The sequence below is a fragment of the Podarcis pityusensis genome (genome assembly GCF_964106645.2).
Source record: "Podarcis pityusensis genome assembly, chromosome: 11".
NCBI lineage: Eukaryota > Metazoa > Chordata > Lepidosauria > Squamata > Lacertidae > Podarcis > Podarcis pityusensis.
In genome coordinates, this window is record NC_138036.1 from 55,847,648 (window position 1) to 55,871,678 (window position 24,031).

At 41.8% G+C, this 24,031-nt stretch overlaps 1 protein-coding gene and 1 long non-coding RNA gene across 9 annotated transcripts in view; one reads left to right on the top strand and one right to left on the bottom strand.

Annotated features, from left to right (window-relative positions):
* Nucleotides 1-24,031, bottom strand: part of AOPEP (aminopeptidase O (putative)) — a 179,921-nt gene that overhangs the window by 78,172 nt on the left and 77,718 nt on the right. For 7 of the 8 annotated variants that reach the window (XM_080972540.1, XM_080972537.1, XM_080972539.1 and 4 more), the window contains one exon: nucleotides 17,680-17,740. In XM_080972540.1, the coding sequence (XP_080828666.1) occupies nucleotides 17,680-17,740 (61 nt within the window). Of the gene's footprint in view, nucleotides 1-3,876; nucleotides 3,967-17,679; nucleotides 17,741-24,031 lie in introns of all 8 variants that reach the window. The other variant, XM_080972543.1, reaches the window with a different exon arrangement.
* LOC308458452 lies at nucleotides 175-13,910 on the top strand. Its single transcript, XR_013977428.1, has 3 exons — nucleotides 175-527; nucleotides 2,790-2,860; nucleotides 5,705-13,910. It is a non-coding gene; the product is annotated as an uncharacterized lncRNA (long non-coding RNA).

Here is a 24,031-nt window from a genome sequence, read left to right on the forward strand (position 1 = left end):
AACTTTCACCGCTCCGCTTCTTTATTTACCTCCGCGCAGCAAACCAAAAGAGCTCGGGGATCGGGCTAGTTAGTCCCTCTCACCTAGACATTTCCCAAGTCCTAGCCTGGCCCACCTCTTTCTCGTTTCTTTTTCGCTACGAGGGAGAGGCGGGCGCGCAAGAAAGCACTACCTTGACTCGACCAGCAACTTCCCCGCGCTTCGTTTGGTGCGTCTTCCTCCTATTTGCACGCGCGGTTTGGGATCTGGCTGCGTTCGCCCTGGGCGCAGAATTCTCGCTTGGGTTAAGGGATGGCTATGGACGCCCCTTCCCGATTGCATACGCGGGCTGCAAAGAGCGAAGTGCCGCCGTGCCTCTTTTTGCAACGCAGCACAAGGGACCTCCTTAGGAAACGAAACACCTACGAGAGAAGGAGGGGACCCCCCCCTCCCGCTTCGTGTTCCAGCCTCCGAGATCAGAGGAGAGGAGGAGCTTGCCTTAAGGGTATACAGAGACCGATCGGCTTTGTTCAACCCGTCGCCAAAAGGTACAGAGGGGGGGGGGACTTACTCTCGAGCAGCTAGCTCGGCAGTCGCGGCTCACGTCACTATTCAAATGTTATAGCGTCCGTCTGTCTGTCTCCTCTGCGCCCAGCTCCACTTGCCTTGCGTAAAACGCTCGGTTTGGAATCCTTCGCTGCCAGCAAACTGCCCACCCTCTTCCCTCCGAAGTTTCCCTAAAACTGCGTGCAGACGACAGGTTGTCGGGTCTTGCACGCACACGAGGCTTGAGCAGAGTCAATGCGATCAGCCTGGAATACAATTGTGCGGTCCAGGCCGAACTACACAGAGAAATCCCCGAACAGTGAGCAAGCGCCAGCTAACCAGGGGCAAATCTCTCTCTTTCAACTTCAGCTCTCCGCCCATAAAGGAAAAATACGGTTTCTCGCTTGAGCTCGGCTCAATTAATCTCACATTGCTGGAGAAAAATAACAATCATTTCCTGCTATAAAGTATACAGATAAATATGTTTCGGATACAAGCTGAAAATACAGATTGGAAAAAGAGAGGCTGCAGAAATAGAGGGAGGAGAGAAAAGCAAGAGCTACGTATTTCATATTATACCATTCAATTTTGTATTAGAATGCTTGTTGTAATGCGTTATTTGCCATCATCAGGCAGCTATTATCAGCCCTAATTCCAACCAGAAGTATTTTAACAAACTTTCTAACTTTCTTATTGTTGAAAATACATTGCAATGCAAATAATAACTCAAAACTCCCCACTCCAGATACCTCCTTGACCTCTGTGGAATCCAGAACTGTATCAGATGAATCCCATGGAGACTCTGAAGTGCATCTTAAAAGCAAGCATTAAGTTTGCTTTTTGCAACTGGAATCCTGCCATTTCTATTAGTCATGGGCATTCCACAGCTGACTCCTCCATCAGGCCTCAGATCAGCAAAGCCAGTGCTTTGCTTTAAAGCTGCAACCCTATACTGTGCACACTTACTTGGGAGTAAATGCAACTGAACTTTGCATTACCAAGTAAACATGTCTAGACTCATGATACTCATGAAAACTCAAGGTTCTTTGCTTGCTAAACTGATGGCTTCAAGGAAAACTTCAAACCACTGGAAGTCACTGGCAACGAAGAGCTGGACTTTTTAAACTTCACATTTAGGGCTGTGCTTTCATATTTTCCAGTTCTATGTGCAAAGAAGAACATAACTCTGGAATAATTATACTTGGCACACTTAAATTACATGTGCATTTATGAATTCCCTGAAAGGTCAAAAAAGAAATCTGTACTTCTGAAAAGTCAGACAAAGCAGACTTTCTCCTACATAGAATTCAGATGCATTTACAAACAGATGTCACAACATAAATGTATGTCAAATGAGAGCACACTAAATCTTGACCACCTCTTTAACTTTACTGCTTTTAGTTTTTAAAAAGATACTGTCCTGCCCTTTTCTTTATTACCACAATAACCTTTCAAGATCAAAAGCTTTAGATCAAAGCCAAGATCAAACTCCTTGCTTTAAATAGAAGCAACACTACCATGAAATATATTATTCAAAGAAGAATGACTTAATGGAGATATCACAGTAGAAAATCTTATTTCAGCTTTTTATTTTTACATATAATAGGATACAAGTAGTAACTGAAAGCTGCTACTTGTTAACGATTATGCCATTTCATGGGCAAAGGCTAATAGGAAAAAAGGCAATAATCAAAGGAAAGGGTGTTGAAAAGCACATGTTTGGTACACGATCTACCAATGCTTTCAGGTCCAAAAACAACAAAGAACCCATCATGAACTAAGTCCCACTTTGTATATTCTAGTTTGCTAGAGTGTTGCATTTGGATGCTGAAGAACCTTTCCACCATGAAGCTCACTGAGCAGATTTGAGCAAGTTAACCCAACCTCACTAACTGGAGGGTGCTCTTTACACATATTTACCTGTGCTAAATGGAAACTACTTTTCTGACGTGGCCCACCTAAAATTGGTCTTAACCACTTAATTGGAATTCATGTGATTAGCCCCCACCCCTATAGTTTGGTCTTTTAATTATTACCACATTTGTACTCAAAATGCTTGTAGAAACAGTAGTTTTCGCACAGTCCACATAATGTGGCCCCAGCGTGACTGATAAGATTCATGAACTAGCAGTTTCCAGGTTTCCCTTATTCAGACAAATGCAACATGTTCAAATTATGCAAATCAGTGGTGTGAATCACTTTCTATCTTATAAATGCTACAGAAAAGTTACATACATTACTAATGTTAACATTTCTTTATTTAGTGCTAGGAACTGCTCAGAGGGCAGAGGTTATATGAGCATGCTTTGCGTGCAGAAGGTCCCAGGCTCTGCAGGTAGGACATGGAAAAACTGCATGCCAGAAACGGTCTCCATATAAGGCAGCTTCCTGTGGCCCAGCAGGTTTAAAGTCTCACAACCTGATCCTTAGGGTTACTACAGTCCTTTTGCATTTCACTGTCTCAGTTCTGGCCCAATATGTGATAACAGTGTGGTTATTATGCAGACATAATTGGATATGCGTATGAATCAAAGCAATGGGAATAGCCTTGCAGCAAGGAAAAGGCTGTTTCTAAAAGGAGATATGAGTTCTAGATCAGCTATGACGACGCACCAATAATAAGAGCTGCCCTTCTAGACCACACAGTCCATCTAGTGTGGCATCCTGTTCTCAATAGCAGCCAAACAGGTGGCTCTGGGAAGATCACCAGTTTATACTGAACAGTGGCAGTGAATGAGATGGGTAATCACATTAAACGGGGATGTGTGTTAGCATCGCATGAAGATACAGCACCTCAAAGTGAAGAGCACAGATGGCACGCCTATTTTTTATATTCTTAGTCTTAAGAAAAAGTGAAAATTATTTGAATGCCAAACAGTCTTGAAATGTACCATAAAATATCAATTTGAAATTGTGGTGCCCTCCCTGTAGAACGCCCTTCCATCAGATGTGAAAGAGATAAACAACTATATGACTTTCAGAAGACATCTGAAGGCAGCCCTGCATTGGAAGTTTTTTAAAGTTTGATGTTTCGTTATGTTTTTTATATTCTGTTGGAAGCCACCCAGTGTGGCTGGGGCAACCCAGCCAGATGGACAGGATATAAGTAATATTATTAATATTATTATTATTATCATCATCATCACACCACCTGCAACCTGATCCCTTTAACTGGGACTCAACCTGGGGTTTTCAGCATGCAAAACACATGCTATGCCATGAAGGTATGGCTTTTCCCCAAGGATTTGTTGGGTAGTATCTGTCATCAGCCAGGCCTGAGTCCACATGTAGCTCTTTCTTTGAGGAGTATGCAGTAAACTGTGAGTGGCTGGAATACAGCACATCACATACCGTAGTTTTCCAGCTCCCTTTCTCATTTGCATCTCAGTTATAATTGGACTCTGAGCCTTGCCTCCCTTCAAAGTACTCGGTTTAAGTGCTCTACATATAAAAAACAAAACACATGTCACTCAGTGTAATTTTAAATGCCCCCTTTACTGTTTTACATAATTTGTAATCTGACTTGCGTGCTCTTTAGGTAGAAAGGCAGCATGAAAATGATTTTTAAAAAATAACAATTCCAGCAACATTTTCTGTATGTGCCTATGATCTCCCACAAACATACTCAAGAATCACGCTTAGAAATAAGAGTTAAGCTTGTATAAACATTTGGTTGTAGCATGGTGGCCATCTAAACAGGATCACATATGACCAGCATCATTTACTGTTATTAGCCAATCCCAACTAAATAATAAAAACCCAAATGCCTGTATTTTATAATTTGGAAATAATAGATTTGTATTACAACTACAGAAGTGTTTTGAAGTGCTTGTGGCCATGCTTGCTAACGAACATCTCTAGAATCAATAGAAGGCTATCATTGGCAGGCATCTCTTTATACCTATTGTATTTGCAACCACACCGTCTCCACTTCAATCTATCAAGGATCTTTGATGCTGAAAACAGTCAGTGCTGAGGAAGGTCACGCTGTCTGAAGTGAACTCAGCTGCCCTCTTTTATTGGCATGACAGAAGTCTCCAGAGACTGAAAATCTTGGCAAAGAGCTAGAAAGGGGTGGAGTGTAAGTATTTACTGTAAATGGCCATCATAAGAGTTTCTCTGAAATGAGCAGACATGCATTGCCCTGTGGAGCTATATTGCTTGAATCCTGGGAGGTATTTTCTGGCTTCTTAGGACAATGAGAACAGAAGCTAGGAGCCTGGAGTGGCTATTCACCACCACATTAAATTCTACAGCCACCTTATATACTTTATAAATCAGCAGCCAAATGGCTGAAATTTATTGTTCCTTTTTTAAAAAACTTCTTTTATGTGTGTGTTTTTTACTGTTTATTACTGTATACAGAGGAAAATGTTCACACTGAATATTTGTGTGAGAACTTCAGTAAACAAGGAACAACACGACTGCTGAAGTGTTCTAAAATAAAAGCAGTTAAGGGGCAGCATATTTCTCTTCTCCTTGAATTGTTTTGGATGGCCAAAGAAAACAGAGCAAGAGTTAATTGGTAGCTAATCTCTTTGCTTTTCTTGGGATGTTTTTGCAAGGCCCAGATTAAAATAGGCTTTTAATATAATGCAGGCTCAGCTGTGTCCATATTAGGAAAGTCTCAGCTCACATCCCTGTGCAAGAACGGACCTTTCCTCCCTCCTCTGTGTTTCCACCCCTTGCATATGTAGGTGGGAGAGAGGGAGCTTGGGAATGTGAACTTGATCCAGCATTGACCAGCCAGGCAGCAAACTCTTATTGTTCTGTAGATACCAAACATATTTCCTTTCTACTAGGGATAAACTCAACCATTCTGCACATAACACAGCTTTTGTGCTTAGCAGTGTGATTAACAGAAAAAGGCGAACCACAAAGAATATTCAAGCTTTATTAAAGCTACCATAAACACCTTAGGGATCCAGTTCATAGGCTTATTCAGGAAAGAGAACACATGTTCCCATTTCAGGCTCTTGTGAGTAATGCTGCCTCAGGTGTACTATACCTTTATTCCTGGACCTCATTGTTTTATGGGGGGAGGAACAATAAGTTTTCATAACTAGATTTTCTGCTTCAATGTGCTAAATCTAAATTCTGGATTGTACCCAATGATTGTACAAATGGAAAGCAATTTGCACAACTGATCTTTTCCCTCTTCTCCTCCCTCTGATTGCAGGGGGGAAGCTGACAGGAGCTGAGGAGGGTCCAGTCTCCCTTGTGATGAAGATAACACTGATGAAAATGTGAATGGGGAAGCCGTACAGCTAGGCATTTTGAGTGCAGGGACACAGAATAGCAATTCAGAGAGGCCCACACACTACAGGTGATAACCTAAGTGCCAGAGAACTTAGAAGGGTAAACTGGAGGACTTGGTCTTAGACGATGGCCTTGATATAGTGGGCATAACAGAAACCTGGTGGAACAAGGAGACATGGTGCAACATGGGTATATCTGGATATGAGCTTCAGAGGAAGGACAGGGAAGGATATACAGGAAGTGAGACCTTAAAATGAAGAATGAAATCAAGTAAACATCCCAAAGTAGAAATGCTGTAGTAATGGATGACTTCAACTACCCTCACATAGACTGGCTATGTATGTGTTCCAGTCATGACAAAGAAGTAAAATTTCTAGATACACTAAATGACTGTGCCCTAGAACAGTTCGTCATGGAACCGACCAAAGGATCAGTGACCCTGGACTTAATCTTGAGTGGTGTTCCAGGACCTGGTGTGCGATGGAAGTTTGAGCTAATTGGGAGCAGTGACTAGAATGCTCTTATATTAAATACACATGCTAATGATCAATTGCCCCAAAAAATCCAGTATGGTCACATTTGGTTTCAAAAGCAACAATGAACCTACCATGAACTAAGCCCCCAAATGAGAATATTGGTAAAAAGCAAGTTGAAGCTAAGGGGGTTAAAGCACTTCAAAGCACTTGTAAGTTGGAAGTTCTTTAAAAGCATGGTATTAGAAGATCAACTGGAGTGTATGCTGTAGATCAAGAAAGGTGAGGAACAAGAAGATGCCAGCATGGTTAACAAGCAGAGCCGAATGAGTTATTAGAGGCAAGAAGGCTTCCTTCAAAAAACTGAAGTCTTGACCAAGTAAAGGGGGGGGGGAGAGCACAAACTTAGGCAAAAAGAAAAAGTGCAAGCAGACAGTAAGGGATACAAAAAAATTTTTTTGGGGGGGAGCACATTGTTGAAAACATTCAGAACAACAAGGCATTCCTTAAATATATTAACAGCAGGAGAACATCTAGGGAGGCAGTTTGACCCTTGGATGACAAAGAAGTCAAAGGTGTACTAAAGGAGGATAGAGAGAAGCTGAATGAATTATTTGAACCTGACTTCATAACAGACGATATAGGGCAGATCCCAGTGCCTGAGCTAACTTTTGCAGGAGGGCAGTCTGAGGCAGATTGTGGTGACCTAATTGACAAGTCTGTTAGACAAAACAAAAGCTGACAAACCACGAAGTCCACATAGCAAGAGTTCTCAAAGAACTCAACCTGAGGACTGGAAATCAGCCATTGTAACACTGGTTTTTAAAAAGGGATCCAGGAGGGGGATTCTGGAAAGTAGCTTAATTCAGAGCTATGCTCTGCCTCTATAGTTGCAGGCAGTAAGAAGTCTAAAAACCAGTTGCCTATATGTATCTGGTTGGTCACTGTGAAAACGGAATGCTGGACTAGATTCGCCATTCTTGAGCCCCCCCCAAAGGCTCTCCAGAAAATTGGGGCCCCTCCTGAGCAGCAGGGAAGGCAGGATCTCCTGAAATTCGGCAGAAAAACCTTGTACAAGAAGTATTCTGCGGTCTGCAAGATTCCTCTGCCTGGTATCAGAAAATTCTCAAAGCAGTCAGGAGGGTCCCCAACCCTCTGGAGAGGTGTTGCGGCTACAGGAGCTGTAGAGGAGGAAGAGAAAGATTGTGTGCACAAGCTGCCTTCTGGCCATGGAACCAGTGGATGTAACCTTCAGTGTATAAATCCACAGTGTAGTGGTGCAAAAATTAAGTGTAGGTGAGTTTAAGTTTCAAAATTAAGGCACTGGGTAGACTAACTGTTAAGCTTCAGTAGAGCAGAAAAAAGGGAAACAGTCTCCAAATGATGGGTTATAAAATATGCTTACTGGGCAGAAAATCTGTATTACCCGTTTTGGGGAAATGTACCTGACCTACACAAATAATGAGGTTTTTAGATGGTTGCTTCAGTTTAACTGTCCTCATTGTGTGAAGATAAATCATGCTCAAAACCAAAGTCTCTGAAAGGCACGAGAAAGAATGAGAAGAAATAGCAAACATTAAATCTGAGCAAGAGTGGTGATCCAGAATGGCTTTTACTTCTCTGCTGAATACATCTCTTAATTTTAACTAAACAAAGAAAACCCCCAACAACTTTGAAATATAACTTATATATTGTGAAAATATGCTTTTGAGCTACAGTATTATGCCATTTAAAGGTAAAGGACCTCTGACAGTTAAGTCCAGTCGCGAACGACTCTGGGGTTGCGGCACTCATCTCGCTTTACTGGCCGAGGGAGCCGACATTTGTCCTCAGACAGTTTTTCTGGGTCATGTGGCCAGCATGACTAAGCCGCTTCTGGCAAAACCAGGGCAGCGCACGAAAACACTGTTTACCTTCCTGCCGGAGTGGTACCTATTTATCTACTTGCACTTTGACGTGCTTTTGAACTGCTAGGTCAGCAGGAGCAGGAACTGAGCAAAGGGAGCTCTCCCCGTCACAGGGATTCGAACCACCGACTTTCTGATCAGCAAGCCCTAGGCTCTGTGGTTTAGACCACAGCGCCACCCGCGTCCCACGCTATGCCTATTTACCTGACAGTAAACCCAACTGAACTCAATAAGACTTATTTCTGAATAGACACATGTAAAGGATTGTACTGACATTCTCAAAATGCATTCATTAGGCATTCTCTCAGACTAGGAAACAGCCAAGGTTATGAGCAATTCAAGAACTATTTTTCAACATCACTTATATTATGTTGAAACTTTTAAAGTAAAAAATATAAAATGAACTGTATATGTTCCAGCAAAAAAATATACCTTGAATTAACTGGGCATTTTAAAAATTTAAGAATTTTCCTTACTCGGTAAATGCATTCCCTAAAGTCTGGAGGACAGATTTCTAATAACCATAATTAGACAATAATAGCTGATTATACCTCAGTGCTAACTCAGTTTCCTACTCATGCTGAAATGTCCAAGAGGCAGCCCAAACAAAACCAGAGATTTGCTAAAAAGATCTGTAACCAGTTACTGCAGCCCGATTATAGATTCCCATTAACAGAGAACATAAAGATCATTGTGAGTATCAGTAGGGAAATGTTTGGGCCTGATATTTGGAAGAATGCCATTTACCTATGCTTCATTCATTAAAAAATGGTGACAGAAGTCTTTAGATTAGAGCCTTCATATACAGCTTTAGATTAGAGCCTTCATATACTAGTGAATATTCATAATTTGTTGCAAGTGAACTATAAACAGTGTAGAGCTGATGCTACTATTAGGCAGAACGAACAGTTATCCCCAAACAGCTGGTCTGGGATGTCATGAAAGGGTGACAAATGGTTGATTATTTAATTGATTAGATGTGCTTGTAGGATTTTCTGCCTCAGGTAGCAAAATAACTTGGCCAGTCTTGGGTAACTTGACTTGGGGAGGGGAGAGTGTCATTTGCTGTTCTATCTCAGGCAGTAAAGTATATTGGGCTGGCGTACTTAATATAGCACTATAATACAACAATGAATGTATTTTATCATGGCAAAGATCATTCTATTCCCAAGTAAGTCCGTTTAGCAAAAGTCCCTTCTAATTCTAATTTAAAGCTTCCCATTTGCAGGTTCAGCTCATTTTATGGCTTCCTGTTGGCCAAAACTGAAGGATTAGTGGCTAATAGCCTCTTTAATTTCTCTCAGTGCCAGTTTCTTTTCCACTGGCAGGTTTTAATTATTGACTTATTTATTTATTTACAATTGCACTATTTTGCTATATAAGGTGTTTTTACTTTGTTATTAAAAATAATATAAAGAATGAAAGGAAAAATAGTTAAAATCTTCCCCTTCCATGGGAAGATAAACCTAAATAGGGGCAATTTAGAGAGACAATTCAAAAGACAAATCAGAGGCTATTGACAAGTTAAAACAAACAAGTTACTGGGTCCAATGGCACCCACCCAAGAGTTCTTAAAGAACTCAAATGTGAAACCAGTGATCTTCTAACAAAAATATGTAACTTGTCCCTAAGATTAGCTTCCATATTTAAGGACTGGAAACTGGCCAGTGTAATACTGTTTAAAAAAAGGAAGCCTGGGAGATTCAAGAAATTACAGACCAGTTCATGTGATGTCTGCTCCAGGAAAAATAGTAGAATGCATTTTTAAAGATATGGTTACCAAGCGCATAGAACATGGGTAGGCAAACTTGAGAGTCCCATGGACTGCAAGAAGATCAAACCTATCCATTCTGAAGAAAATCAGCCCTGAATGGTCACTGGAAGGACAGATCCTGAAGCGGAGACTCCAATACTTTGGCCACCTCATGAGAAGAGAAGACTCCCTGGAAAAGATCCTGATGTTGGGAAAGATGGAGGACACAAGAAGAAAGGGACGACAGAGGATGAGATGGTTGGATAGTGTTCTCGAAGCTACCAGCATGAGTTTGACCAAACTGTGGGAGGCAGTGGAAGACAGGAGTGCCTGGCGTGCTCTGGTCCATGGGGTCACGAAGAGTCAGACATGACTAAACAACTAAACAACAACAACAACAGGCAAACTAAGGCCCGGGGACCAGATCTGGCCCAATCACCTTCTAAATCCAGCCCATGGACGGTTTGGGAATCAGCGTGTTTTTACATGAGTAGAATGTGTCCTTTTATTTAAAATGCATCTCTGGGTTATATGTGGGGCCTGCCTGGTGTTTTTACATGAGTAGAAAGTGTGCTTTTATTTAAAATACATCTCTGGGTTATTTGTGGGACATAGGAATTCGTTCATTATTATTTTTCAAAATATAGTCCGGCCCCCCACAAGGTCTGAGGGACAGTGGACCGGCCCCCTGCTGAAAAAGGTTGCTGACCCCTGGCATAGAAGAACAAGTCTTGCTGAAGAGGTAGCATAGATTTTGTAAAGATATGTCTAGTCTAACTAACCTGTTAAAATGACAATAAGCCTATAGATACAAATAATCAAGTGTACTTAGCTGTGTACTCAGGATTTAAAAAAGCTGTCAATGAAGTCCCTCACCAAAGAGTCCTGAGTAAACCTAGCAGTCATGGAATAGGAGAAATCCACTTAAGGATCAGTAATTGGTCAGGGGACAGAAAGCAGAGAACATGAATGAATGGAGTTTTTAGAATGGATGGGTGTTCAGTTGTGTATTCCCCCAAGTCTCAGTATTAAGTTACGTATGTATAATGATCAGGAGCTATGGCTGAGCCAGGAGGTAGCCAGATTCGCAGATGACATCAAGTTCTTCATGGGGGTAACAAAAAGAGGGGGATTATGAGGAACTACAAAAAGATCATTCTGAACTAGGTGTATGATCATTAAAATGGAAAATGTGATTTGACGTAAGCAAGTGTAAAGCTTCATTGGATAACGTTGTGTTCTAGTATTATTGGGGGGGGTGCTATCTATATCCACTTTCTGCACACCATGCATAATTTTATAAACCTCTATCATGCCCCCCTTACCTTTTTTCTAAACTGAAAAGTTGCAATGTGGAACTCTGCAAAAAAGTGGGAAAGGATTGCAATTCAAGAGAAAGGAGCTGGCGTGGATGCATGAGGAAGATAAACGTTTCCCCTCATTTGCAGAGACATAGTTTAATAGGCAGCCCTGTATCAGTAAGTTTTTAATGTTTGATGTTTTATTATGTGTTGATATATGCTGTAAGCAGCCCAGAGTGATTGGGGAAACCCAGCCTGATGTGTGGGGTATTATTATTATTATTATTAATGATCACAAAAACAAAAAAAGAGCAAACATACTCATGTCTTTTTCAAAACAAAAAACCACCAGCATTTCCAGCAGAGACAGAAGAAAACATAGGCCAACCAAAGAGGTTTAGTCAACTATATGAACTGATTATAGGGCTGGGTTGGTTGTGACTTGTTTGAACAACTGAGAGATGCTTAAAGTGGGCATGGCCATTGTTTGTGCATAGTTTAACATCATCCATTACTTTGGGTGGTGCACTAGTAAACAGATGACAGAAGAGAAAATGTATGTTGAATGGGGGGGGACAACTTTGTTCAATGATTAAGGCTTGTTCTAGTGTTTTTCAAAGAATGCAAAGAAACCACAGCTCTTGAAATGTTTAAGAGCAAACAGGAGGACAAGAACAAAAAACTGGAATGGTTGATTTCAGGAGTGTTGGGGAATGTAAGGCTGCACCATTGCTTAATAGGTTCTTTCCAGCTCTAAAATCAGCTGTTTCTGAACTACTCCATGTCAATTACACTCACAGACCAGAATTGCTGGCATTAAGTCATTATTAGGCTAGTGGAGGATGAAAAGCTACTCTTGTGGTGAGTCACTTCGTGAGGTTGCAGTACATCCTGATCTGATAAACAGCAAATTCAACAACACAATGTAGTTGACCTTATTTAACCCAGGCCCAGCAGGTTTCAGGAAAATGCCCTCCTGAAATCTTCTGTGTCTCACACAATTGCTTGTTTTTCAGCACATGCATATAATGTGATGCACAGGGAAACCTTATTGCGATCCAGTCACTAGACAAACTTGCTGCTGTATGGGGGGAGACCAGTACAACATGTCCAAATTTGTAGAAGAAACCTTCAAAATGAAGTGGGAAAGGTTTAACGAAACAGCACCTTCTCTAATTCATGACAGCAGGCTTTATTTTTAGCAAAATATTATTCAAGATTTGCACCATCAAGCGTGAGGCCAGAATATAGTTTATGTGGGAAAAGACTCTTTTATATTGGGTGATGGGTTTCTTTTAAAAAGAACTTAGATTTGCTAATGCTGTAGCACCTAGTATTTACAGAATATTAAATGGTCCCATATACTGGATGGTTGTGAGGAGTTTTGATGGTGCTTGCTTACATTGAAGACAAAATAAACTGAGCAATTTTTGAAGGGAGACTCTTCATTAGGTGATGGAGGGATTAAAGTGAGGCCTCTGAACTCTGCACCCTTCCTCCTCTTCAGGTTATGGTCTTTTCTCCTTCTTTGCCCCCTCAACCAGCAGTGTGGCGTGGTTTGCCACACGAGCTGTCACCGCCAACGCAACGCTAGCCTTGAGACTCTTTGTGAGGCTGGGACCTTTGCACACAAAGCAGGATCTATGCATTATGTAGGATCTACAAGTATGTAGCTAGAAATATAAAAGTAACCAGTTGTGGAAATCCTTGACTATTAATCGTTCTTGTTCCATTTGGAATGGTTTTAGATATTTTATCATTGCAGTGGTTTTGTAGCTGTACATCCTATTATTGTAACCTGCCCTGGGACCTTATGTTGAAGGGCAGGTGAGAAACCTGAGAAACATACAATACAATACAATACAATACAATACAATACAATACAATACAATACTAAGCAAGCACCATCTGTACTTTGTTTTGAATGCCTTTTTAAGGCCCTTCTGTTTACATGAGCCTTTTCTGATGTATAGTGTAATACACACATTATTGTGGCTCGCTCTCCAAATGTTAAGGACTTTTATGCTGTTTTATGGATGCGTTAGGTTCACTGCCTAGATACTTTATTCTGTGGTATATAAAACAAGCAAGTATCAAATTACACACACATATATATATATACACACAGTATAAGACTAAATAGCCTATTTAAAATTACAGCCCAACATCCAGCATCCTCTGCCCCCAAAGGACACAATAAAGAAATTAGTATTGTAAGACCTGTTTGAAAGAGCTCAGAGATAGTTCAGTTCCAAAACTGATCTATATGTACCTACCCACCCACCAGCTGGCTGATGCTGTCAGATGAGACATTGTCAATCACTTGTTCAGCGGTTTCAGTTCTTTGATTGGTTTCGTCAAAGCTGACAATGTCAGAAATCTGCTAAAGGGTGTGTATGGAATTCCCAGTCCAGCAATGGGAACCACATAAGGAGCATCTGGTGCTGGATAAGGGAGTTAAAATCAGGAACCATAAGCACAACATCCATTCGCATAAGCAATTCCTGATCTAGCAGAGGATAGGTGCTTGGGTATCCTGTATATAACTGATATCTTACTACCACATAGTGCTTGAGAATTAAGTCAATTTTCTAATAAGAATTTTGGAGACTTACACAAAACTTTCTGTACTTAGTACAATATTAAGAAAAGTTGCACACCATTTAACTACCCTCACTACAGACAAAACAGTCAATAAATTTAAAATTTAACAAATAATAATAATAATAATAATAATAATAATAATAAATTTTATTTATATCCCGCCCTCCCCAGCCGAAGCCGGGCTCAGGGCGGCTAACAACAATCAAATAATCAAAAAATCAAATAATCACACAATCTAAAAATATTTCATTATAAAAATTAATTAAATCAAATTGATGGCAACCAATTAAGCAAAGTTCTGTGCAGGTTGCCAGAGGAGGGAGTCAGGCTGCGCCCTGATCAAAGGCCTGGCGGAACAACTCTGTCTTGCAGGCCCTGCGGAAAGATGTCAAGTCCCGCAGGGCCCTAGTCTCTTGTGACAGAGCATTCCACCAGATTGGAGCCGCAGCCGAGAAGGCCCTGGCTCTAGTTGAGGCCAGCCTAACCTCTCTGAGGCCTGGGACCTTGAGGATGTTATTATTTGCAGACCGTAGGTTTCTCTGTGGGGCATACCAGGAGAGGCGGTCCCGTAGGTACAAGGGTCCTAGGCCGTATAGGGCTTTAAAGGTTAAAACCAGCACCTTAAACCTGATCCTGTACTCCACCGGGAGCCAGTGCAGCTGGTATAGTACCGGATGAATGTGATCTCGCAGCGAAGACCCCATAAGGAGTCTCGCCGCGGCATTCTGCACCCGCTGGAGTTTCTGGGTCAGTCTCAAGGGCAGCCCCACGTAGAGCGAGTTACAATAATCCAGTCTGGAGGTGACCGTCGCATGGATCACAGTGGCTAGGTCAGGGCGAGAGAGATAAGGGGCCAACTGCTTAGCTTGGCGGAGATGAAAAAATGCCGCCTTTGTTATAGCTGTAATCTGCACCTCCATAGAAAGGGAGGTATCGAAGATTACACCCAAACTCTTAACGGACGGTGCTGGCACTAATTGCACCCCCGCAAGAGATGGGAGTTGCCCCCTCAATCCCATATCGTCCCGCCCCAGCCAGAGGACCTCTGTCTTCGAAGGATTTAACTTCAACCGGCTCCCACGTAACCATCCAGCCACAGCTTCCAGACATCTGGTCAGTGTGTCTGGGGCCGAGTCAGGATGGCCATCCATCAACAGATAGAGCTGGGTGTCATCAGCATACTGATGGCAACCCAGCCCAAAACTCCGGACAAGCTGGGCGAGGGGGCGCATAAAGATGTTAAAAAGCATCGGAGAGAGAATCGCACCCTGAGGCACTCCACACACCAAGGAGTGGCGCGATGACAATTCCCCCCCAAGCGCCACCCTCTGTCCCCGACCAGAGAGAAACGAGCGCAGCCATTGAAGGACTGTGCCCTGGATCCCCACGTCGGCAAGGCGGTGGTCCAGGAGTTCGTGATCGACCATGTCAAAGGCTGCTGACAGATCTAGAAGAATCAGCAGCCCCGACCCACCTCGATCCAGCTGCCTGCGGAGATCATCTGTTAGGGCGACCAGAGCCGTCTCGGTCCCATGACCAGCGCGGAAGCCGGACTGGAATGGATCCAAAGCAGATGTTTCATCCAGAAACCTACCAAGCTGTTCAGCAACCGCTCTCTCAATCACCTTACCCAGGAATGGAAGATTCGAGACCGGGCGGTAATTGGATAGATCTGAGGGATCTAATGATGTTTTCTTTAAGAGCGGACGCACCACTGCCTCCTTCAGTTCCCCTGGGAATATCCCGGTGCCAAGGGACAAATTGATAATATCCCCCAGGGGGGCCCGCACCTCGTCTGGACACGCTCTAATCAGCCATGACGGGCACGGGTCAAGAGGACAGGTGGTGGGCTTTCCAGCTTGGAGGAATCTGTCCACATCGGCTGGAGATATCCGGTCAAAGTGGTCCAATACTGGACCCGAGGACAGTCGAGGGGCCTCCAGTTCCTTTATTGTGTCCAAATTGGCAGGGAGGTCATGGCGGAGCAACAGGACCTTTTCCGCAAAAAAGCTCGCAAATGCCTCACAGCTGTGTGTCAGATTGTTATTTAAATTTGGCTGTCCTTCAAGGGACGTTAAAGACCGAATTATACTAAATAATTGCGCCGGGCGAGAGCTAGCGGATGCAATGGAGGCCGAGAAGTAAGACTTCTTAGCGGCCTTCACTGCCATCTCATAGGTTTTCATAAAAACCCTATAAGATGTTCTTGAGGCTCCGTCACGGGCACCCCGCCATACTCGCTCTAGCCGTCTGAGGTCCCGCTTCATTTTCCGAAGCTCCTCGGTAAACCAGGGAGCCCGGTTTCTGCGGGGTCGCAGAGGGCGCTTAGGTGCGATCTCATCGATGGCTGCCAGGAGCTGGGTATTCCAGCCCTCAACAAGCTCAGTCAATGAGTCGCCAGGGGGAGCAAGGTCCCGCAAGGCTTGACGGAATCTATCAGGGTCCATCAGCCTCTGCGGGTGAGCCCAAATCGGCTCGCCACCTAAGCAGGGTGGGGGTGGAAAGTCAATCCTGGCTTTCAGAGCGTAGTGATCAGACCATGGCACCTTCATCGAAGGAGACATGATCACATCTATACCGGCGCCAAAGATCAAATCCAGCGTGTGGCCTGCTTGATGTGTGGGGCCCGAAACAAACTGGGAGAGCCCTAGTGTCGCCATGGAAGACACCAGGTCCAGAGCCTGTGAGGAGGGAGTGGCATCAGCGTGGAAGTTGAAGTCTCCCAATACCAATAGGTTAGGGAACTCCAAGGCCCAGCCGGCCACTGCCTCCAGCAGGCCTGACAGGGTGGCTGATGGTGCGCTAGGTGGCCGGTACACCAGCCAGACAGCCAAGCTCTCCTCGGAGCCCCACACTAGGCCAACACATTCAATGCCGGGGATCGATGGCGAAGGTAGAGCCCTGAAAGAACAATCTTCCCGGATTAATACTGCCACCCCTCCCCCCCGGCCCACAGTCCGTGACTGGTGGAGGACGGAGAAGCCCGGGGGTAACAGTTACCCCTTCGCGCACCCAGGTCTCCGTCACACAAGCCAGGTCGACCCCCTGCGAGGTAAAGAAATCTCGCAGGGTAGCGGTTTTGTTGCCTATAGACCTGGCATTGCACAGCACCAGTGAAGGAGGTGAGTACTCCTTGCTCACCCTACCCTCGTCTCTCGGGATGGGGCGCAGATTGGAAGGGGTACGAGCATATCCGTATCTCGATCCCCTTCGCCTATAACATCTGCCCCCACCGCCATACCTCCCTCGCCCCTCCACGGTAGCAATCCCAAGCCTCATACTAACCTCCATTTACCAAATAGAAAGCAAAACAACCTAAAACAATTATGCCCAAACAAAACCAATCCCCACCCCACTCAATGTTCAACCCCAAAAACAAAACAAGACGGAAGAAACAAAAATACATAGATAAAAACCACCATTCATGGTGGTACAACAAAGTGAACAATAAAAGCACCTTTAAAACACCTTAAAATATACATATAAATATTTAATTTCCCCCCTCTTTGGCAAAAGTAATCCACAAAACTGATACCTTCCTCTTTTTAAAACAAGATGTGAAGCATCACTACAATACTGCAATAGAACAGTTTCCAGTGAACAGTATGTTTAGTAATAAAATAAGGTTTAAGAGATTTTCCTCTTGGCGGGATCTCTTTGAGGAAGACAGAAAATGAAATCTGCAACTGATAAAAATGGATTCCCATATGTGTGCAGTCTAAAGAGCTAGAGTGGATATCATTAAACCTGGGTTTTTATTTTATTCCATACCTGTTACCATACAAACAGTAATTTGAAAAACATGCTCAACAAATTCATAATCTGGATCCTATTCAGAACAGATATTTTGCATTTACCTTTGGGATTCCTGTGCAGTCAAGCCACTTCTGGAAAATGTTTTCAACTGACAGGCCATACCTTCCAAGAAAATTAAAAATTAACCTTATTCATGGAACATACATAAAATATGTCGTTAAACAACACTTTGTTAGAAACGAGGTTTGCAATCTAAACAGTGATATCTCAAACTGATTTGAGCCTGGTTTTGTCCTTTCTAATTACTAATGTCTGAGATCATGACACCTGAAAATGAAAAGCAGATTGGACTGTACATGTAAAAACGAGTGATGAATTCAATGGTTATGGAAGCTGACAACATATGTTTAAGAAGCTCAAATGCACTGATGAAACATTTGGAAAGAATGGACAGGTGTTCTGCAGTTCTTTTTGTGTGGCTTTTCGTCTTCAGCTTGCAAGAAGAGTGGAAAGGAATGAGGATCTGTTTAAGTGAAAATCAGAAATGGGCAGTAAAAAACTGCCTGAGACTAATTAATATAACCTCAATAGCTTTAGAATCTAAAATAATAATCTTGTGCGCTGGCCAAAAACACCCCTATATCACATCAATTATTCCAAACATACAAAGAATGCACTTCTGAAGCATAACAGCCTGAAAATGGCAAAGGCTTCCATATTTACACTCAGTGGGAATAAAAATAGGTTCAGATAACAGATTAGAAATAACTGCTGATATTGTAAAGCTATCATAGGCATATATGCATATATACATTTTGCCTTCTCCACCATTGTGTGATCAACCCCCCCCCCCCCGATTTTCATAATATTTCTAGCTGTGCTGCAGAAAAGCAGAAATAAGTTCTGAGACATATGATTAGCAAATGTTTTCATTTTGCTGTACCGTGGGTACTGAATATTGTCCACAATGAGTAGCACACCTCACCGAAAAAAATATGTTTTTTGCAATATGTTTTTAGTTCTTAAAAGGATAAATTCACTGGATGGGAACTGACTAGACCAGAAGCTCCTGTTTTAGTTAATTTCATCCTTCCATTGCCTTCTAAGATACATGGATAAGGAGCTGAAATAGCAGGAAAAACGGAAGACTTTGGGTTGAATTAGGCGTTTGACAAAAGGCCAAGGCCAGGGAACCTAGCTCTCTGCTGAACATCTAAAAAATGGTGGGGAAGGTATGGCAGTGGTGGGTAAGAGGTGCTTAACTTCTCCCCTGCTTCTTCCATGCACTCCTGTCCCTCAACTGCATTTCCTAGATACATGTCCCTTGCAGATTGGACAAAAGCAGGCAAGGGAAGCAATGAAGAGATTAACTTACAGAATTTAAAAACTGTAATTAGCTTTCAATGTTCCTTCCACTGTTCACACATCATATAGCAGTGATGGTCAAATTTGGCTCTCCAGCTGTTTTGGGACTACAATTCCCATCATCCCTGACCACTGGTCCTGTTAGCTAGGGATGATGGGAGTTGTAGTCCCAAAACAGCTGGAAGACCAAGTTTGGCATCACTGTCATATAGCAGCAAACCCATGTTTGCCACGAAGTATACACTATGACAATTGAACCTGCAAAAACCTGTTTTCGTATGTTGCTTTTAGCTTAACCAAGCTACATTATAAGGTAGCGTAGGACTTTTTACACCTAAAAATGGGAATAATGCAGAGGCCCACAAGGAAAGGGAAGTTCAGGGAAAGTGATACATCCGCAAGGGAGATGACATGGACCAAGTTAAAGAGGCAGCCAACATCCAGGGCAACTTGGTTCTGTATCTCTTCTCTTAAGATTTTTCAGTCCATGGAATACCTTGTCTCCTCATAAATATTTAGATAAGAAGGCAAGCTAAAAGTAAAAAGCATTTCCTGGAATGTCAAAGGAGCTCTAATTTAGCATTTGCTTATAAACCCAGCACTTTCCCAGACACTTAGATTGTCCATTAACCAGATGCAACAAGAGTAACACAACTTAGGAGAAAGATTTTAAACAAAGAATGAATTTATTTTCATTTTTTAAAGTGTGCCTTTCCCTTTAATATTGTTAATTATGATTATGATTGTGATTCATACTGTGCCATCCATGAACATAGTACTTCGTAGACTAATTTAAGCAAGCCTCTGAAGAAGGCTCTGTTAACAAAGAATAATGAATTTGTGTGTATTGTACAACTGAGACAGAGAAATCACATTCCTCAAATGGAAGAAGCTCCCCCTGGATCCAACCAATGTGCCAAATACAAAGTGTTATATCCAATAGTGGCTTTGACTTAAAGGAAAGCACTTTTGCTCACACTAGTCAAGGATTGTCACCAATCCCCCCCTACTCACTAAAGTCTACTGCTCACCCTGAAAACTGCTGCCCAAGGGTTGGGTGATACTTCAGAAAATAATGGGATGTGGCACAGAGGGCTGCATTAGGTAAGAGGATTTGACAAAAAACTGAGTGTCCCAACTTGCATGAAAGGAAGCAGCCAAGAACTGCAAAGCCTTGAAAAAATGGAGCCATAATTCCTATATAAAGGCTGTATCTACATGCAAACATAAACCATTTCGTAGGTTTTCCAGGATTGCATTAAAATTACAGCCCTGTGGTGTCTAAAGATTCTGAAAATCCACAAAAAACAATAATTGCCAAGGTTGCTTTGAATAAGTTATGACACTAAGCCATCCTAAGACTGATAGAGAAATATAGCCAAATAGACAAGAGCTGGTTTACAAGCAGAAAATATTTCAATATTGGCATAGCATGTTATGTTTTATAACTTAGAAAACAGACAAGATCATCAAGAGTCATACTTTATTAATAGCTAAAACAAATGCTTTGAATAGAGAGAATAGGAAGAGAAGAGCAACTACACCCATCCACTGTTGTGATAAAATTCTGGAAATACAAAAGTGAAATTCATAGGCAGTGCAAAAAGTTTCCTTTCAAGGCATGTTCATGTGAAGGCAGAAATGGCTCAGTAATGTCTAGTGAGGTGAATGAACTTCAGCTGAACCATGGAGGCAACCCACTGACTAAGAACACTGGTCGCCTCAGTTATAGAGTTTTCTTTCAACACTAGCCTTTCCCCATCAGATCATGTGCCTTAAAGTATCCTAGAAAAAACACTTAGGCATCCTCAGAATACAAAAATGTCAGGAAATTACAACTACGCAGGTCTGATTGCTATGAAAATTATTTCATTTAAAGATGAATGTAAGCACATAGAATATAGATCGAACTTTATTTGCATTTGCATTTTATGTTTTTCTGCTGTGAATCACCATGGGATCTTTGGATGAAGGGCGGTATACAAATTTAATTAAACAATTGTTGTTGTTTTATATTCCACCTTTTAGAAAATTTCTCACAAGGCAGAAAACTTTCCTTCCGTATTTACACAGAGCACTGAATTACTTTTAATTATTAGTTGCTTTAGGTGTAGATTTTTTAACACCTAAGTCTCATGACAGCTTTAATGCAGGAATTATATGCTATTTGTATGTGAAACATATTTTGAAATGGCTTTCTTTAATACTAATACCTTGAGATGCCCATTTTACAGTTATTCTGAGCAATAAGAACATAAAGGTAAGATTTCAAAGTTAAAAGTAATAACTTGACACTACTAGTTGTTTACCATTTTTGCCAAGAGCAGACGTTAGATTAAAAGTGAAACTAACAAGCTACACAAGTTATACAGAAATACAGTGGTACCTTGGTTTACAACCATAATCCATTCCAGAGGTTCAGTTGTAAACCAAAACAGGTTGTAACCCAAGGCGCGCTTTCGCCAATGGGGCCTCCCCCCCCAAATTGGTTGTAATCCCCCCCAAAATGGGCTGTAATCAAAAAAAGAAAGAAAGAAAAAGGAACACACACTTCCAGGTTTGACATGTTTGTAATCCAAAACGGTTATAATCCAAAAAGGTTGCAAACCAAGGTACCACTGTAAACATTATTTCCTCCCCTAAAAATGAAGATAAGCAACTAAAGGGGTAAGATCTACCGAAATGAGCAGCATAGCACCCAGTGAATCCATAGAGCTTGAAGGTGCCCAGCACAGACAGACTACATTGGCAGGCCTGGTACAGTCGAAGACATGCCACCCAACATCCCTCTGCACCTGGGATCCAGCCAATGCAGCTCCACATACCAAAGAGATGTCCTTTCTCTATCAGCTGGTTGCAGCCAATGCTGAGATTGGGCTGTGTTCCAGGGCTGGGACGGTGCTGCAGAGCATAGGGACCACTGGTTCACAGTTGCCAGTGCATGGATCAGCACCCTTGTCAAGGATCAGCAACCCTTGCTAAACGTATATAAGCATATAGGTATATGAAGATATATATATGTAGTTTCATTGCACTTGAATGCTGCCAATTCAGTGCAAGCCAACAATACAGAAATAACGACAATTGGGGTATGGCTCTATATAATCTCTTTGGTTTCACTTTATTGATTCAGATATCCAATATTAGAAGAATGACTTTATGCCAAAAGAATAAGCCACATGAAATAATTAGTGTGCCCTGTATAATTATTGCAAGTAGATCAGCACGATGCAACAGCATTCCTTGTATAAACATTAAGTGGTCTAGATATTTCCCTTACACTTACAACACAGTATGTGATTGCTGGGGACCACAATAATGGTAAACTGTTGAATTTAGGACAAGGTTTGCCAAAATTCATGGTCATCTTAGGAATATGATTCAAAATGATCACAGATGCATATTGAAAAAAGAAAGGAAACTGGGAATGTGTTGTCCCTTCCAAGAAAAACACATTTCCTAGCTTCAGTATTGGAAAAGACTGAATAAATATACTGGCTAGGATCCCTAAAACTGCTTAAGCTCATACAAAAATTTCACACCAGTCCAGTGGAATTTTTGACATTTTCCTTTGAACAACAGCCGCCAATGCAGTATCTATCACAAACTGGTTTTGAAACACCCCTTGATTTCAGAAGAAGCCTACCATGAAGCATAATGGCTTGGTGTTACCAAAAACAAACAAACAAAACAAGAACCCCAAGTCCAAAGTTCCCTTTGGCTCACAGAACCAGTTGCATGGCTTTTTGAATCCTGACCAATATTTTTAAATATGTGAACACATTCCAGTAATGACAATATTTGGTCATTATGCACATACTTCATTTCAGATGGACAAAGTATAACTCTTCTCCCATATTATACAAGCAAATGAAATGTGTTGAGCAATGAGTGGGAAAATATGGTTACCACTACAGGGAGCAGGTGAAAGTGTGGTTTTAGATAAACATCATGTTCTGTTGCTCTTGGCATCACACTGTAACTTTTTACCATATATAAAGCTGGCAGCATAGTATATTCACAGCTATACAGTAAATTATCATAAAACTAAAAGCTTCTCCATACTTTCTTAAGGGAGAAGTTGAATAAACAGCTATTACAACCTTCTTATTTAAAATTAAAATGTTCCTGGCACATTAAAATTGATACAAATAAGAAATGGGAGAATCAAGTTTATTCAAAGATCTAAGAACATTAATAAAATCAAAACATACTAATTTAATTAACCAGGTATCTCGATTTTCCCCCAAACATTGGGGGTTAGAAATCCATATTATTTCAATAATTTTGGTTTTTCATAAAATGTTTATTTTATAAACCAAGGCTTCACAACAAAAGCTTCCACAATATAGTCAAACATCCTAGCAGAAACAAATTAATAGTAGAATAAAATTTTATACCACACACGACTGTTAGTGATCCAGCAGTCTGCTTTATGATAAAACCAAACCATTGAATATCGGTTATGTTATAAAGAATATGAAAAGGATTTCCTAATGAAAAGAATTAGCTGATATCACTATGGTATCCTGCTTATGTAAGTCAGTGAGGCTGGATGTTTCCATAGAACTGTGAAAGTGTTTTAAAATCAAAGACCTACAAACTACGGTAATTCCAGTTTTAGAATATCAAACGCTTTCCATTTCTCTTTGCCTACATTTCTCTTTTCCTTTAAACAAATGATACTAATTAAGCTTATAGTGAAATCCTATACATGTCTTCTCAGGAGTAAGTTTTACTCCCAGGTAAACCTGCACCCACAATGTTTGTGCAGTTCACTGTAAGCTCTTGGGAGGGGCTATAGATGAGATCTGCAGGTGAAGGGCAGTATATTAATTAATTAATTGCCCTTGTTTATTTTATTAGATGTAGGGACGCGGGTGGCACTGTGGGTAAAACCTCAGCGCCTAGGACTTGCCGATCGTCAGGTAGGCGGTTCGAATCCCCACGGCGGGGTGCGCTCCCGTTGCTCGGTCCCAGCGCCTGCCAACCCAGCAGTTCGAAAGCACCCCCGGGTGCAAGTAGATAAATAGGGACCGCTTACTAGCGGGAAGGTAAACGGCGTTTCCGTGTGCTGCGCTGGCTCAC